Raw genomic sequence first — 17,849 nt, 5'->3', positions numbered from 1 at the left:
TAATAACAATCCAGGCATTATTAGTGGGGTCATTTACCAGATACACTGGTGGTCCCGTTAGCGCCTGTACTAAGACATTCAGCTGATAGCTCTGAATCCACCAATTTGCGACCAAATGAAAAAAAAGGGCTGAGGTGGTGTTTAGATAGACGTCATGGTGCATATGACGCTAGGTCGAAATTACACTGAACCATCGATTTAATTTGGTTAAAGGGATTGAGGAGTGGCTGGACTTTGGAGGATAAGCACCTCTGTTTCATCAGAGTTTAACGTCAAAAAGTTTTGTGACATCCAGTCTCAAACATCAGCTAAGCAGCTCTGCAGTGTTCAGAGGGTTTAATGGAGAGATATAACTGTGTGTCGTCTGCATAACAGTGAAATGAGATGTTATGGTGATGAAGGATATTACCTAATGGTAGCATAAACAGAGAGAACAGTATTGGTCCAAGAATTGATTCATAAGGTATGCCACATGTTGTTTGTGCAGTTGATGAGACAATTTAATCAAATGAGACATAAAATGATATTCTACTTATTAGCAAAGCAGGATTGATGGTGTTGAATCCTGGACTAAAGTCAAGGGTGGGGACACTTGTGCCAAACTGTGATCAAACTGCCTCCATTTAAACAGTGCTGATAGTGTTTATCCACAGGACTGCAATTTTAAATTTAAAGGTGATGTTTACTTTGATGACATATTTTCTGTGTGCTGGATGGCACAAACTTTTCATCTGCAGCTCATTGTGGCTGTTTCTGATTGTACTGTTCCTCTTTGAAATATTTAAAACTGATATACTGATAAAATAACACAGAATATGTCCATATCTTGTTGTGTCCATCTGTTGTTATTGAAGAATCTCACTGTTAACAAAGCTCTGATAACTTGACAAAAACATTTTATTTCCTGTAGCTGCTTCATAATAAAAGTTGCTGTTTCTCGGTAGAAAGCTTTTAATGTCAAACTGCTACAGGAAATGAAATGCAGCGTGGCTGAAGGAAGTGATCGGTAAATAATAAGATCAGGAAAGTTAGTGAGAAAAATAAACTCCAAACCACAGAGATTCAGTTACAAGTTACGAAAGTCCTGAGAACTGAGTCAGGGCCTAAAAACACTTAAAGTGTTTTTTACTGAGTCTGTAAAAGCAGCTGCAGTTATACTCTAAACAATCTCACACGTGTCAGTATGAAATGAAAAGAGATGAACTTCCTGTTTCCTGTGTTAAAGCTGGTTGTTGAAACATTAAATATGATCAGTTGTACTCACCAGTGTTTGGCAGAGACTCTGCTGTGTTGTTGAGAAAGACTTGATGAACTCAGTTTCATTTATATTTGGACAGAAGTGGAGAGACTCGACTGCAGCTCTGCTGTCCTCTGATTAATGTTAAGTTTCATTTCTGGAGAGTGATGCTGCAGCTCTCTTATCTATCCAGTGTGGCTCCTCCTCTTACTGTAGCTCTGTTGGAGATTTTTTTGCTCCCTCTGATTTATTATTGAGAGAAATACCATTATTGTGAAATACCATGGAGCAAAAGTTGTATATCAGACAAGAGGAGTAAGACATGTGAAATGGTGTTGCTTAGCTTTATTAGGCTATGAGTGTTGAAAGTTTGAGGTTTCTCACAAAGTGATCAAAAAACCCAAACAGACCCTGATTTAGATTTAAAGTCAAAGTCTTGTACAGCAAAGAAATGAACAAATTTTACTGCTGAGGTCCTTTAATAAATAAAAACGTATTTTCTCTGTTCTTTGAACCAAATGAAAAATCAGATAACAGAGTTTCCCACCTTTAAAATCTCAGGTCTCTCAGTCTCTCAGCAGACTAAGAGCAGGAGCGCTGAGTGATTGTTCACCTTGTGGCACCGATTGTCAGGCTGGAGGAGTGACACACAGGAGTGGAGTGGCTGATAAAGTGGAAAGTAAATCTGAGGACGATGTGAAGTTTGCAAGTGTGGAGCATTTCAGACTCTATTCACTCTGCGAACAGGTGGGAGAATAGAACATTATTGTAACAAGATCATTTTTCGGGAAACTGTTAAAGTTTAAGGAAATGGTGTCTCTTAGTAATAATGTCTCCTTGGTGAACACGAGTGTTTATCCTGTACATGACAGACAGTGTGTTCACTCTCATGTATCAGCAGTGTTTGGTGTTTGGCAGCATGACAGTTACTTTGGGCTCATTGTTCCTTTGTGTTGTGCTCCATCTAGTGGTCATTGTGTGTCATAACAGTCAGCAGCTCACAGAGAAGCTTTTCCTTATTTTATAATCACATATTTACATATTTCTTTAAATAATAATCTGTTTTACCAGTTTTCAAACAAACAGGCCAAAGTGGAGAGTAACTAAACAGACAACATAAGAAGTATGTGCTTATTAAAAACACATAATTAAAATGTGTTTTTAATAAGCATGTGTTACCTTTATTCTGGGCAGTTTTATTATTTTTTATTATCTTTTATTATCACTATTATTTATTCTACTATCCACTTATATTAATTGTAATTGACTGAACCCATGCCATATCATGCTACCCCTGCTATGTATTTAACGTTGTGTGAATGGTTGTATGTCTATATGGACTGTAGAAACTGAATTGCCCTTCGGGGATTAATGAAGCTTTCTGTATCTGCATCTGTAAGAGTTACTGATTAGTCATGATGAGCAAACTCTTTAATATTATACAGTCACATGATCCATTGGTAACATGAAAGAATAACTAATGAATTGCACATAAAACAAATGACGGACATCAAACATTTTCCTGTTAGGTTTTATTTCTTTTTATTAATCATATAAAATAAAACATTAATGACAAAAACAGATAACAAAAATCAATCCAGAATAATTTTGATAAAGTAAAACAGGTGATTACTTAGTTTGATTGACAGGACAGATGATCAGTGGGGCAGAGTTTTTACCACTATCATTTTTACAGGGACTGAAGAATGGGTAGAGTTTCTCAGTGAAGGAGCAGCCAGTAAAGGAGTAGATAAGAGCTGCAGCATCTACGTCATAAAAGGAGACCAGACCCTCCTCATAATCCACAAACACCCCCACCTTCTGAAACTGAGACTTCAGAGAGAGATCGACTGGAGGGTCATTACAAGCTTCATACTCATTTCCATTTCTCAACCATATAGTCCAGTAACCATACTGAGGGCTCGCTGTGACTCCTCCCTTCCTGTTGATCGACTCTCTGGCCACTCCTAAATCCCATTTAGTCTTCTGTTTAACCTGAACCTCAAAGTAAAATCTGCCTGAAGACAAACTCTGCTTTCCTAACACACAGGGACAATCAGAAAATCTCTCTGGGTTGTCTGAGAGATTCTTCTTCACATCACCACAGTAAACTTGTTTCCCATCATCAGACAGGATGAGTGCAGGATGTGCTGTATCAGGATCAAGAGTCACATCCACTGCATACTGCTGGACTCTCTTCAGCTCAGCCTCAGCAAACAGCTTCTTCTTCTGTTTACTGAGCATCTCCTCCAGCTGAGCCACAGCTTTCACCACAGTCCCCTCATATGATGATGGACGGACGATGACCTCCGTCCAGTCTTTGGTGGGTGGAGCAGCTTTCAGGGACAGGAAGTTTTGGAGGAGGTGGAGGTGGTCTTCAGAGTGTGAGAGCTTCTCCACCTCAGAGCTTCTCTTCTTCAGCTCAGAGATTTCCTGTTCCAGCTCTTTGATGAAGTCTTCAGCCTGTTTCTCTGTTTTTTTCTGCCTCTTGTTAATTGAGTTGATGATTTCCTTTTTACCTCCCTCAACAGACTCCATCAGAGCGATGAAGACCTGAACACCTTCTGCTTTCTCTCTGTCTGCAGCTTTCTTACTGAGGTCAACTGAGTGTTTGATCTCTTCAATCTTCAGTCGTTTCTTCCGGATCATCTCCTGAATTTCAGCCTCTGTCTTCCCCAGCTCTGCCTTCTTTCCTTCATATTCTTCTTGCAGAGGAACAAACTCATGTGTCTTGTGGTCTAAAACAGAGCAGAGCATGCAGACACATGTCTGGTCAGTTTTACAGAACAGCTCCAGAGGTTTATCGTGCTTCATACACATCCTGTCTTCCAGGTTCTCCACAGGGTCCATCAGCTGATGTCTTTTCATACCTAAAGCTGTCAGATGAGGCTCCAGGTGAGTCTCACAGTAGGAGGTCAGACACACCAGACAGGACTTCAGGGCCTTCAGTTTGGTTCCAGTACAGATGTCACAGGGAACTTCTCCTGGTTTGGCAGCTTGTTGCTCTGAGCTGCTGCTGCTGGCTTTCTGTTGAGCTTCCTGTCTGAACTGAGAAACCATCTCAGAGAACAATGTGTTGACGAGAAGTTCAGGTCTTGTGTTGAAAACCTTGTTACACAGTGGACACAGGTACTGGTCTTTACTGTTCCAGTGTTCATTGATGCAGTTTTTGCAGAAGTTGTGTCCACATGGTGTGCTGACTGGATCAGTGAACACATCCAGACAGATGGAGCACAGAAACTGATCTTCAGATAGCAGAAAGGTGGCAGCAGACATATCTACACATGTAGAGTAAAAGGAAAGAAATACATTTAATTCATTTTCTTTAAAAAAAAAGTATGTTTACTGTTATTGCTATTAAGTGTAGCATATGTAGCATATATCTAATTCTAACTGGAAGACAGTTAGATAGAGCTGAAGTTCCAGTAAAGCAAAAGCTGGGTCAAACTTTGACTCTAGGACACAGTGCCGGTCCTGGCCTCCCTGGAGCCCGAAGCAAAGGGAGCCCTGACCCATGAGCCAGCTGCCATGTAAACCATTTATTCAATTTGTCACACAATCACCCCTGATATTTAACCAATAGTCATTGCTGTATATACATACATATATCTTCCTTTAGTCCAAAGTTGTGACTAACTTAAATTAACCTCGACTGAGAATAGATCATTGTCTTATTTTAAAATTATGTGCAACTTATTTTTCTGTACTTATCAAATAAACCTATTCTCTGGAGCACAGATGTTGCTTGATGCAGCCTGAGTTTTACTTCTATTCAAGGTGCAAGCGTGCACAAATGCAACTTCCAAGCTGCAATTCAGGACCAAACACAGTTGCTTGTTCGCATTCGTCAAATAAATACAGTATATCCTAAAGCAGTTTTGGCCATTTTTTGCTCTCCTCACATTTTTACTCACTGTGCGTTCATTTTTTGTGTGTCATGCAACTCTAGCGAACAGTGCAAAGTAGGAAGAACCCAAGATGTCTTATTGTGCAGTATAACACTGTTGTAATAAATCATAAAAAACAGAAGCTGAATTTCTTGTATAAATTATTTTTTAAAAACACCAGGAAACTCTACTTTGTTACAATGCAATACAAACTATTTACATTTTCCCTCTCTTCACCAATCATTTTTCAATTATCTCTTTTTATTTTTTTATACTATTACAGCAAATGTAGAGAAATTGTTCAGTTTCCAACTTCAATGGGACATAAAAAGTGGGCATATGTGTATCTGTGGGTGAATAAGTGGCAACTCAGCCTACTTGGACAGGGATTGAAAACACAAATACCTGCTTGTTGTTCCTGCAATTCACTCTTGTGTTGTTTTCTTTTGCTTTTTTCGTGGCCTGAGGGATAGCTGCGCTTCATCTTGCCTGCTGTTATCAGTAAATATGAGCACACTTTGTAACTCAGGTGCGGACTTGGCGATGGGCGGGGCCTTTTTGGACGTGTGAGGCCCTACGCAGCCTGCGTAGTCTGGGTATAGGCAGGACCGGCTCTACTGGAACAGCTTGCAGGACAAACCCATCAGATCTAAGAGGTCTATTTAGAAAGAAAGGGGTCATCAGTTCACCAACACACTCTGGCATATGGCCATGTAAAACTGTGTAGAACAAGAGTAAATTTATAAAATGGATTCTAAAAGAAATAATGAACAGTTTGATTGTGGTGATGTGAGAAAAGGTCTTCATCAGAAGTCTGGCTGCAGAGTTCTGCACAGTCTGAAGCTGATCTACAGCTCAGGCACTGAGGCAGCTAAACAAGGTGTTACAATAGTCCAGGCATGAAGAAATAAAAGCATGAATAATTTTCTCTGTATTGCTAAAAGATAACATTGGTCTGATGCAATGCCCTAAAAGCGATGGTTCGGCGTAATTTTGACCTAGGGTCATATGCACCATGACGTCTATCTAAACACTGCCTCAGCCCTTTTTTAAAAATTTGGTCGCAAATTAGTGGAGTTAGAGCTATCAGCCGAATGGCTTAGTACAGGTGCTAATAATGCCTGGATTGTTATCAGACTTCTACAGTAGTACAAATAAGGTCTTTACTCATAAGTCGATGCATTGGAAAGTTTGTAAGTACACCAGGAGTTTATTAAAATAACACTTACCTGATGGCTTTTACTCTGTGGCTACTGCTAACGCTGGAAACATCGTCAAATTCTTGCGCGACCACACAGTATTTCAGTGATTGCGCACAGAGATCTGTGCAGGTAAGTGTTATTTTAATAAACTCCTGGTGTACTTACATTTTTCCAATGCATCGATTTATGAGTAAAGACCCTATTTGTACTACTGTAGAAGTTTAATAACAATCCAGGCATTATTAGTGGGGTCATTTACCAGATACACTGGTGGTCCCGTTAGCGCCTGTACTAAGACATTCAGCTGATAGCTCTGAATCCACCAATTTGCGACCAAATGAAAAAAAAGGGCTGAGGTGGTGTTTAGATAGACGTCATGGTGCATATGACGCTAGGTCGAAATTACACTGAACCATCACATTAATTGGGTTAAAGGGATTGAGGAGTGGCTGGACTTTGGAGGATAAGAACCTCTGTTTCATCAGAGTTTTGACATCCAGTCACAAACATCAGCTAAGCAGCTCTGCAGTGTTCAGAGGGTTTAATGGAGAGATATAACTGTGTATCTTCTGCATAACAGTGAAATGAGATGTTATGGTGATGAAGGATATTACCTAATGGTAGCATAAACAGAGAGAACAGAATTGATCCAAGAATTGATCCATAAGGTATGCCACATGTTGTTTGTGAAGCTGATGAGACAAATTAATCATATGAGACATAAAATGATATTCTACTTATTAGCAAAGCATGATTGATGGTGTTGAATGCTGGACTAAGGTCAAGGGTGGGGACACTTGTGCCAAACTGGTATCAAACTGCCTCCATTTAAACAGTGCTGGTAGTGTTTATCCACAGGACTGCATGGTTAATTTAAAGGTGATGTTTACTTTGATGACATATTTTCTGTGTGCTGGATGGCACAAACTTTTCATCTGCAGCTCATTGTGGCTGTTTCTGACTGTACTGTTCCTCTTTGAAATATTTAAAACTGATATACTGATAAAATAACACAGAATATGTCCATATCTTGTTGTGTACATCAGTTGTTATTGAAGAATCTCATCTTTAACAAAACTTTGCTAACCTGACAAAAACATTTTTTTTTCCTGTAGTTGCTTCACAATAAAAGTTGCTGCTTCTTGGTAGAAAGCTTTTAATGTGAAACAGCTACAGGAAATGAAATGCAGTGTGGCTGAAGGAAGTGATCAGTAAATAATAATAAGATCAGGAAAGTTAGTGAGAAAAATAAACTTCAAACTACAGAGATTCAGATACAAGTTACAAAAAGCAATGAGAACTGACAGAGAGACAAAGTGATGAAATGAAAAGAGATGAACTTCCTGTCTCCTGTGTTAAAGCTGGTTGTTGAAACATTAAATATAATCAGTTGTACTCACCAGTGTTTGGCAGAGACTCTGCTGTGTTGTTGAGGAAGACTTGATGAACTCAGTTTCATTTATATTTGGACAGAAGTGGAGAGACTCGACTGCAGCTCTGCTGTCCTCTGATTAATGTTAAGTTTCATTTCTGCAGAGTGACGTTGCAGCTCTCTTATCTATCCAGTGTGGCTCCTCCTCTTACTGTAGCTCTGTTGGAGATTTTTTTGCTCCCTCTGATTTATTATTGAGAGAAATACCATTATTGTGAGATATCATGGAGCAAAGGTTGTTCTGTATCTCAGACAGGAGAAGTCAGACATGTGAAATGGCGTTGCTTAGCTTTATTAGGCTATGAGCCTTGAAAGTTTGAGGTTTCTCACAAAGTGATCAAAAAACCCAAACAGACCCAGATTTAGATTTAAAGTCAAAGTCTTGTACAGCCAAGGAATGAACTGTGCAAATTTTACTGCTGAGGTCCTTTAATAAATAAAAACCTATTTTCTCTGTTCTTTGAACCAAATGAAAAATCAGATAATATAGTTTCCCATCACTAAAAGCTCAGGTCTCTCAGTCTCTCAGATTGTTAATGAGCAGACTAAGAGCAGGAGCGCTGAGTGATTTGTTCACCTTGTGGCACCGATTGTCAGGCTGGAGGAGTGACACACAGGAGTGGAGTGGCTGATGAAGTGGAAAGTTAATCTGAGGACGATGTGAAGTTTGCAAGTGTGGAGCATTTCAGACTCTATTCACTCTGCGAACAGGTGGGAGAATAGAACATTATTGTAACAAGATCATTTTTCGGGAAGCTAAAGTTTAAGAAAATGGTGTCTCTTAGTAATAATGTCTCCTTGGTGAACATGAGTGTTTATCCTGTACATGACAGACAGTGTGTTCACTCTCATGTATCAGCAGTGTTTGGTGTTTGGCAGCAGGACAGTAACTTTGGGCTCATTGTTCCTTTGTGTTGTGCTCCATCTAGTGGTCGTTCTGTGTCATAAACAGTCAGCAGCTCACAGAGAAGCTTTTCCTTATTTTATAATCACATATTTACATATTTCTTTAAATAATAATCTGTTTTTACCAGTTTTCAAACAAACAGGCCAAAGTGGAGAGTAACTAAACAGACAAAATAAGAAGTATGTGCTTATTAAAAACACATATTTAAAATGTATTAATGTGTGTTTTAATAAGCATGTGTTACCTTTATTCTGAGCAGTTTTATTCTTTTATATTATCTTTTATTATCACTATTATTTATTCTACTGTCCACTTATATTAATTGTTATTGACTGAACCCATGCCATATCATGCTACCCCTGCTATGTATTTAACGTTGTGTGAATGGTTGTATGTCTATACGGACTGTAGAAACTGAATTGCCCTTCGGGGATTAATGAAGCTTTCTGTATCTGCATCTGTAAGAGTTACTGATTAGTCATGATGAGCAAACTCTTTAATATTATACAGTCACATGATCCATTGGTAACATAAAAGAATAACTAATGAAGTGCACATAAAACAAATGACAAACATCAAACATTTTCCTGTTAGGTTTTATTTATTTTTATTAATCATATAAAAAAAAAACATTAATGACTAAAAACAGATTACAAAAATCAATCCAGAATAATTTTGATAAAGTAAAACAGGTGATTACTCAGTTTGATTGACAGGACAGATGATCAGTGGGGCAGAGTTTTTACCACTATCATTTTTACAGGGACTGAAGAATGGGTAGAGTTTCTCAGTGAAGGAGCAGCCAGTAAAGGAGTAGATAAGAGCTGCAGCATCTACGTCATAAAAGGAGACCAGACCCTCCTCATAATCCACAAACACCCCCACCTTCTGAAACTGAGACTTCAGAGAGAGATCGACTGGAGGGTCATTACAAGCTTCATACTCATTTCCATTTCTCAACCATATAGTCCAGTAACCATCCTGAGGTCTCGCTGTGATTTTTCCCTTCCTGTTGATTGACTCTCTGGCCACTCCTAAATCCCATTTAGTCTTCTGTTTAACCTGAACCTCAAAGTAAAATCTGCCTGAAGACAAACTCTGCTTTCCTAACACACAGGGACAATCAGAAAATCTCTCTGGGTTGTCTGGGAGATTCTTCTTCACATCACCACAGTAAACTTGTTTCCCATCATCAGACAGGATGAGTGCAGGATGTGCTGTATCAGGATCAAGAGTCACATCCACTGCATACTGCTGGACCTTCTTCAGCTGAGCTTCAAACTGCTTCTTCAACTGTTTACTGAGCGTCTCCTCCAGCTGAGCCACAGCTTTCACCACAGTCCCCTCATATGATGATGGACGGACGATGACCTCCGTCCAGTCTTTGGTGGGTGGAGCAGCTTTCAGGGACGGGAAGTTTTGGAGGAGGTGGAGGTGGTCTTCAGAGTGTGAGAGCTTCTCCACCTCAGAGCTTCTCTTCTTCAGCTCAGAGATTTCCTGTTCCAGCTCTTTGATGAAGTCTTCAGCCTGTTTCTCTGTTTGTTTCTGCTTCTTGTTGATTGAGTTGATGATTTCCTTTTTACCTCCCTCAACAGACTCCATCAGAGCGGTGAAGACCTGAACACCTTCTGCTTTCTCTCTGTCTGCAGCTTTCTTACTGAGGTCAACTGAGTGTTTGATCTCTTCAATTTTCAGTCGTCTCTTCTGGATCATCTCCTGAATTTCAGCCTCGGTCTTCCCCAGCTCTGCCTTCTTTCCTTCATATTCTTCTTTCAGAGGAACAACCCTATGTGTCTTGTGGTCTAAAACAGAGCAGAGCATGCAGACACATGTCTGGTCAGTTTTACAGAACAGCTCCAGAGGTTTATCGTGCTTCATACACATCCTGTCTTCCAGGTTCTCCACAGGGTCCATCAGCTGATGTCTTTTCATACCTAAAGCTGTCAGATGAGGCTCCAGGTGAGTCTCACAGTAGGAGGTCAGACACACCAGACAGGACTTCAGGGCCTTCAGTTTGGTTCCAGTACAGACATCACAGGGAACTTCTCCTGGTTTGGCAGCTTGTTGCTCTGAGCTGCTGCTGTTGGCTTTCTGTTGAGCTTCCTGTCTGAACTGAGAAACCATCTCAGAGAACAATGTGTTGACGAGAAGTTCAGGTCTTGTGTTGAAAACCTTGTTACACAGTGGACACAGGTACTGGTCTTTACTGTTCCAGTGTTCATTGATGCAGTTTTTGCAGAAGTTGTGTCCACATGGTGTGGTGACTGGATCAGTGAACACATCCAGACAGATGGAGCACAGAAACTGATCTTCAGATAGCAGACAGCTGGCAGCAGACATATCTACACATGTAGAGTAAAAGGAAAGAAATACATTTAATTCATTTTCTTTAAAAAAAAGTATGTTTACTGTTCTATTAAGTTTAGCAATTTAGCATATATCGACTTCTAACTGGAAGACAGTTAGATAGAGCTTAAGTTCCAGTAAAGCAAAAGCTGGGTCAAACTTTGAGCTTAATCAGGACTCTTGGACACAGTGCCGGTCCTGGCCTCCATGGAGCCCGAAGCAAAGGGAGCCCTGACCCATGAGCCAGCTGCCATGTAAACCATTTATTTAACTTGCCACACAATCACACCTGATATTTAACCAATAGTCATTGCTGCATATATATACATATATCTTCCTTTAGTCCAAAGTTGAGACTAACTTAAATTAACCTCGACTGAGAATAGATCATTGTCTTGTTTTAAAATTATGTGCAACTTATTTTTCTGTACTTATCAAATAAACCTATTCTCTGGAGCACAGATGTTGCTTGATGCAGCCTGAGTTTTACTTCTATTCAAGGTGCAAGCGTGCACAAATGCAACTTCCAAGCTGCAATTCAGGACCAAACACAGTTGTTTGTTCCCGTTCATCAAATAAATACAGTATATCCTAAAGCAGTTTTGGCCATTTTTTGCTCTCCTCACATTTTTACTCACTGTGCGTTCATTTTTTGTGTGTCATGCAACTCTAGCGAACAGTGCAAAGTAGGAAGAACCCAAGATGTCTTATTGTGCAGTATAACACTGTTGTAATAAATCATAAAAAACAGAAGCTGAATTTCTTGTATAAATTATTTTTTAAAAACACACCAGGAAACTCTACTTTGTTACAATGCCATACAAACTATTTACATTTTCCCTCTCTTCACCAATCATTTTTCAATTATCTCTTTTTATTTTTTTATACTATTACAGCAAATGTAGAGAAATTGTTCAGTTTCCAACTTCAATGGGACATAAAAAGTGGGCATATGTGTATCTGTGGATGAATAAGTGGCAACTCAGCCTACTTGGACAGGGATTGAAAACACAAATACCTGCTTGTTGTTCCTGCAATTCACTCTTGTGTTGTTTTCTTTTGCTTTTTTCGTGGCCTGAGGGACAGCTGCGCTTCATCTTGCCTGCTGTTATCAGTAAATATGAGCACGCGTTGTAACTCAGGTGCGGACTTGTCGGTGGGCGGGGCCTTTTTGGACGTGTGGGGCCCTACGCAGCCTGCGTAGTCCGCGAATAGGCAGGACCGGCTCTACTGGAACAGCTTGCAGGCCAAACCCATCAGATCTAAGAGGCCTATTTGGAAAGAAAGGGGTCATCAGTTCACCAACACACTCTGGCATATGGCCATGTAAAACTGTGTAGAACAAGAGTAAATTTATAAACTGGATTCTAAAAGAAATAATGAACAGTTTGATTGTGGTGATGTGAGAAAAGGTCTTCATCAGAAGTCTGGCTGCAGAGTTCTGCACAGTCTGAAGCTGATCTACAGCTCAGGCACTGAGGCAGCTAAACAAGGTGTTACAATAGTCCAGGCATGAAGAAATAAAAGCATGAATAATTTTCTCTGTATTGCTAAAAGATAACATTGGTCTGATGCAATGCCCTTAAAGCGATGGTTCGGCGTAATTTTGACCTAGGGTCATACGCACCATGACGTCTATCTAAACACCACCTCAGCCCTTTTTTTAAAATTTGGTTGCAAATTAGTGGAGTTAGAGCTATCAGCCGAATGGCTTAGTACAGGTGCTAATAATGCCTGGATTGTTATCAGACTTCTACAGTAGTACAAATAAGGTCTTTACTCATAAGTCGATGCATTGGAAAGTTTGTAAGTACACCAGGAGTTTATTAAAATAACACTTACCTGATGGCTTTTACTCTGCTGCTACTGCTAACACTGGAAACATCGTCAAATTCTTGCGCGACCACACAGTATTTCAGTGATTGCGCACAGAGATCTGTGCAGGTAAGTGTTATTTTAATAAACTCCTGGTGTACTTACATTTTTCCAATGCATCGATTTATGAGTAAAGACCCTATTTGTACTACTGTAGAAGTTTGATAACAGTCCAGGCATTATTAGTGGGGTCATTTACCAGATACACTGGTGGTCCCGTTAGCGCCTGTACTAAGACATTCAGCTGATAGCTCTGAATCCACCAATTTGCGACCAAATGAAAAAAAAGGGCTGAGGTGGTGTTTAGATAGACGTCATGGTGCATATGACGCTAGGTCGAAATTACACTGAACCATCGATTTAATTTGGTTAAAGGGATTGAGGAGTGGCTGGACTTTGGAGGACAAGCACCTCTGTTTCATCAGAGTTTTGACATCCAGTCACAAACATCAGCTAAGCAGCTCTGCAGTGTTCAGAGGGTTTAATGGAGAGATATAACTGTGTATCTTCTGCATAACAGTGAAATGAGATGTTATGGTGATGAAGGATATTACCTAATGGTAGCATAAACAGAGAGAACAGAATTGGTCCAAGAATTGATCCATAAGGTATGCCACATGTTGTTTGTGAAGTTGATGAGACAAATTAATCATATGAGACATAAAATGATATTCTACTTATTAGCAAAGCCTGATTGATGGTGTTGAATGCTGCACTAAGGTCAAGGGTGGGGAAACTTGTGCCAAACTCTGATCAAACTGCCTCCATTTAAACAGTGCTGGTAGTGTTTATCCACAGTACTGCATGGTAAATGTAAAGGTGATGTTTACTTTGATGACATATTTTGTGTGTGCTGGTTGGCACAAACTTTTCATCTGCAGCTCACTGTGGCTGTTTCTGATTGTACTGTTCCTCTTTGAAATATTTAAAACTGATATACTGATAAAATAACACAGAATATGTCCATATCTTGTTGTGTACATCAGTTGTTATTGAAGAATCTCACTGTTAACAAAGCTCTGCTAACCTGACAAAAACATTTTATTTCCTGTAGCTGCTTCACAATAAAAGTTGCTGTTTCTTGGTAGAAAGCTTTTAATGTGAAACAGCTACAGGAAATGAAATGCAGCGTGGCTGAAGGAAGTGATCAGTAAATAATAATAAGATCAGGAAAGTTAGTGAGAAAAATAAACTTTAAACCATAGAGATTCAGATACAACTTACAAAAAGCAATGAGAACTGACAGAGAGACAAAGTGTCAGTATGAAATGAAAAGAGATGAACTTCCTGTCTCCTGTGTTAAAGCTGGTTGTTGAAACATTAAATATGATCAGTTGTACTCACCAGTGTTTGGCAGAGACTCTGCTGTGTTGTTCAGAAAGACTTGATGAACTCAGTTTCATTTATATTTGGACAGAAGTGGAGAGACTCGACTGCAGCTCTGCTGTCCTTAATGTTAAGTTTCATTTCTGCAGAGTGACGTTGCAGCTCTCTTATCTATCCAGTGTGGCTCCTCCTCTTACTGTAGCTCTGTTGGAGATTTTTTTGCTCCCTCTGATTTATTATTGAGAGAAATACCATGGAGCAAAGGTTGTTCTGTATGTCAGACAAGAGGAGTAAGACATGTGAAATGGTGTTGCTTAGCTTTATTAGGCTATGAGTGTTGAAAGTTTGAGGTTTCTCACAAAGTGTTCAAAAAACCCAAACAGACCCTGATTTAGATTTAAAGTCAAAGTCTTGTACAGCCAAGGAATGAACTGTGCAAATTTTACTGCTGAGGTCCTTTAATAAATAATAACGTATTTTCTCTGTTCTTTGAACCAAATGAAAAATCAGATAACGGAGTTTCCCATCACTAAAAGCTCAGGTCTCTCAGATTGTTAATGAGCAGACTAAGAGCAGGAGCACTGAATGATTGTTCACCTCGTGGCACCGATTGTCAGGCTGGAGGAGTGACACACAGGAGTGGAGTGGCTGATAAAGTGGAAAGTAAATCTGAGGACGATGTGAAGTTTGCAAGTGTGGAGCGTTTCAGACTCTATTCACTCTGCGAACAGGTGGGAGAATAGAACATTATTGTAACAAGATCATTTTTCGGGAAACAGTTAAAGTTTAAGGAAATGGTGTCTCTTAGTAATAATGTCTCCTTGGTGAACATTAGTGTTTATCCTGTACATGACAGACAGTGTGTTCACTCTCATGTATCAGCAGTGTTTGGTGTTTGGCAGCAGGACAGTAACTTTGGGCTCATTGTTCCTTTGTGTCGTGCTCCATCTAGTGGTCATTGTGTGTCATAACAGTCAGCAGCTCACAGAGAAGCTTTTCCTTATTTTATAATCACATATTTACATATTTCTTTAAATAATAATCTGTTTTACCAGTTTTCAAACAAACAGGCCAAAGTGGAGAGTAACTAAACAGACTAAATAAGAAGTATGTGCTTATTAAAAACACATAATTAAAATGTATTAAAATGTGTTTTTAATAAGCATGTGTAAGCTTTATTCTGGGCAGTTTTATTATTTTATTATTTTTTACTATCTTTTATTATCACTATTATTTATTCTACTATCCACTTATATTAATTGTAATTGACTGAACCCATGCCATATCATGCTACCCCTGCTATGTATTTAATGTTGTGTGAATGGTTGTATTTCTATACGGACTGTAGAAACTGAATTGCCCTTCGAGGATTAATGAAGCTTTCTGTATCGGCATCTGTAAGAGTTACTGATTAGTCATGATGAGCAAACTCTTTAATATTATACAGTCACATGATCCATTGGTAACATAAAAGAATAACTAATGAATTGCACATAAAACAAATGACGAGCATCAAACATTTTCCTGTTAGGTTTTATTTATTTTTATTAATCATATAAAATAAAACATTAATGACTAAAAACAGATTACAAATCAATCCAGAATAATTTTGATAAAGTAAAACAGGTGATTACTCCGTTTGATTGACAGGACAGATGATCAGAGGAGCGGAGTTTTTACCATCATCATTAAAACAAGGACTGAAGAATGGGTAGAGTTTCTCAGTGAAGGAGCAGCCAGTAAAGGAGTAGATACGAGCTGCAGCATCTACGTCATAAAAGGAGACCAGACCCTCCTCAAAATCCACAAACACCCCCACCTTCTGAGGCTGAGCCTTCAGAGAGAGATCGACTGGAGGGTCATTACAAGCACTGTACTCATTTCCATTTCTCAACCGTATAGTCCAGAAACCATTCTGAGGTGTCGGTATGATTTTTCCCTTCCTGTTGATCGACTCTCTGGCCACTCCTAAAGTCCACTCAGTCTTCTCTTTAACCTGAACCTCAAAGTAAAATCTGCCTGAAGACAAACTCTGCTTTCCTAACACACTAACACAAGGAGAAAATCTCTCTGGGTTGTCTGGGAGATTCTTCTTCACATCACCAAGATTTACTTGTTTCCCATCATCAGACAGGATGAGCCAGGGATTTGCTGTATCAGGATCAAGAGTCACATCCACTGCATACTGCTGGATCCTCTTCAGCTCAGCCTCAAGCAGCTTCATCTGTTTACTGAGCGTCTCCTCCAGCTGAGCCACAGCTCTCACCACAGTCCCCTCATATGATGATGGATGGACGCTGACCTCTGTCCAGTCTTTGGTGGGTGGAGCAGCTTTCAGGGATGGGAAGTTTTGGAGGAGGTGGAGGTGGTCTTCAGAGTGTGAGAGCTTCTCCACCTCAGAGCTTCTCTTCTTCAGCTCAGAGATTTCCTGTTCCAGCTCTTTGATGAAGTCTTCAGCCTGTTTCTCTGTTGTTCTTTGCTTCTCTTCAATCGTCTCAATGAGCTCATTCAGGCTTCTCTCAACAGACTCCATCAGAGCGGTGAAGACCTGAACACCTTCTGCTTTCTCTCTGTCTGCAGCTTCCTTACTGAGGTCAACTGAGTGTTTGATCTCTTCAATCTTCAGTTGTCTCTTCTGGATCATCTCCTGAATTTCAGCCTCTGTCTTCCCCAGCTCTGCCTTCTTTCCTTCATATTCTTCTTTCAGAGGAACAAACTCATGTGTCTTGTGGTCTAAAACAGAGCAGAGCACGCAGACACATGTCTGGTCGGTCTTACAGAACAGCTCCAGAGGTTTATCGTGCTTCATACACATCCTGTCTTCCAGGTTCTCCACAGGGTCCATCAGCTGATGTCTTTTCAGGCTTAAAGCTGTCAGATGAGGCTCCAGGTGAGTCTCACAGTAGGAGGTCAGACACACCAGACAGGACTTCAGGGCCTTCAGTTTGGTTCTAGTACAGACGTCACAGGGAACTTCTCCTGGTTTGGCAGCTTGTTGCTCTGAGCTGCTGCTGCTGGTTTTCTGTTGAGCTTCCTGTCTGAACTGAGAAACCATCTCAGAGAACAAAGTGTTGATGTGAAGCTCAGGTTGGGTGTAGAAAACCATTTCACACAGTGGACACAGGTACTGGTCATCACTGTTCCAGTGTTCATTGATGCAGTTTTTGCAGAAGTTGTGTCCACATGGTGTGCTGACTGGATCAGTGAACACATCCAGACAGATGGAGCACAGAAACTGATCTTCAGATAGCAGACAGCTGGCAGCAAACATATCTACACATGTAGAGTGAAAGAAAAGAAAGACATTTAATTTATTTTCTTTAAAAAAAAAGTATGTTTACTGTTCTATTAAGTTTAGCAATTTAGCATATATCGACTTCTAACTGGAAGACAGTTAGAGCTGAAGTTCCAGTAAAGCAAAAGCTGGGTCAAACTTTGAGCATATCAGGACTCTAGGACACAGTGTCGGTCCTGGCCTCCCTGGAGCCCGAAGCAAAGGGAGCCCTGACCCATGAGCCAGCTGCCATGTAAACCATTTATTCAATTTGCCACACAATCACACCTGATATTTAACCAATAGTCATTGCTGCATATATATACATATATCTTCCTTTAGTCCAAAGTTGTGACTAACTTA

The 17,849-nt window shown here is 39.9% G+C and overlaps 4 protein-coding genes across 7 annotated transcripts in view; all 4 read right to left on the bottom strand.

Annotated features, from left to right (window-relative positions):
• The window catches only part of LOC128376266 (E3 ubiquitin-protein ligase TRIM39-like), a 230,296-nt gene that overhangs the window by 55,075 nt on the left and 157,372 nt on the right, over positions 1–17,849 (bottom strand). The gene's annotated exons all lie outside the window — the stretch shown is intronic.
• Positions 2,867–7,816, bottom strand: LOC128379429 (E3 ubiquitin-protein ligase TRIM21-like). The gene is made up of 3 exons (XM_053339051.1): positions 7,727–7,816; positions 5,530–5,782; positions 2,867–4,515 (listed from the first exon to the last, which is right to left on the bottom strand). The coding sequence occupies exons 2-3, from the start codon at positions 5,606–5,608 to the stop codon at positions 2,867–2,869; spliced, it is 1,728 nt and encodes a 575-aa protein (XP_053195026.1). The 5' UTR covers positions 5,609–5,782; positions 7,727–7,816.
• Positions 9,298–12,208, bottom strand: LOC128376023 (E3 ubiquitin-protein ligase TRIM39-like). Its single transcript, XM_053336382.1, has 2 exons — positions 12,030–12,208; positions 9,298–11,007 (listed from the first exon to the last, which is right to left on the bottom strand). Exons 1-2 carry the CDS (start codon positions 12,106–12,108, stop codon positions 9,362–9,364), a joined length of 1,725 nt encoding a protein of 574 aa, XP_053192357.1. The 5' UTR covers positions 12,109–12,208; the 3' UTR covers positions 9,298–9,361.
• Positions 15,760–17,486, bottom strand: LOC128376554 (E3 ubiquitin-protein ligase TRIM21-like). Of its 4 annotated transcripts, none has more exons than XM_053336426.1 (2): positions 16,794–17,483; positions 15,760–16,730 (listed from the first exon to the last, which is right to left on the bottom strand). In XM_053336426.1, exons 1-2 carry the CDS (start codon positions 17,481–17,483, stop codon positions 15,843–15,845), a joined length of 1,578 nt encoding a protein of 525 aa, XP_053192401.1. In that variant the 3' UTR covers positions 15,760–15,842. The 4 variants fall into 4 exon arrangements, with proteins under 4 accessions (XP_053192401.1, XP_053192403.1, XP_053192400.1 ...); XM_053336428.1 differs by having other exon boundaries at positions 15,760–16,678; positions 16,802–17,483; XM_053336425.1 differs by having other exon boundaries at positions 15,760–17,220; positions 17,257–17,483.

The sequence above is a fragment of the Scomber japonicus genome, chromosome 2, assembly GCF_027409825.1.
Source record: "Scomber japonicus isolate fScoJap1 chromosome 2, fScoJap1.pri, whole genome shotgun sequence".
NCBI lineage: Eukaryota > Metazoa > Chordata > Actinopteri > Scombriformes > Scombridae > Scomber > Scomber japonicus.
The sequence above is the reverse complement of the archived record's forward strand: the minus strand, read 5'-3'. Positions and strand labels throughout refer to the sequence as shown.

Coding starts and splice junctions, on each gene's coding strand:
- LOC128376554 (XM_053336429.1), bottom strand. CDS start 17,483: ATGTTTGCTGCCAGCTGTCTGCTATCTGAAGATCAGTTTCTGTGCTCC.
- LOC128379429 (XM_053339051.1), bottom strand. CDS start 5,608: ATGAAGCGCAGCTATCCCTCAGGCCACGAAAAAAGCAAAAGAAAACAA. Junction 4,516..5,529: donor ATTGCAGGAACAACAAGCAG/GTATTTGTGTTT, acceptor CTACATGTGTAG/ATATGTCTGCTGCCACCTTT.
- LOC128376023 (XM_053336382.1), bottom strand. CDS start 12,108: ATGAAGCGCAGCTGTCCCTCAGGCCACGAAAAAAGCAAAAGAAAACAA. Junction 11,008..12,029: donor ATTGCAGGAACAACAAGCAG/GTATTTGTGTTT, acceptor CTACATGTGTAG/ATATGTCTGCTGCCAGCTGT.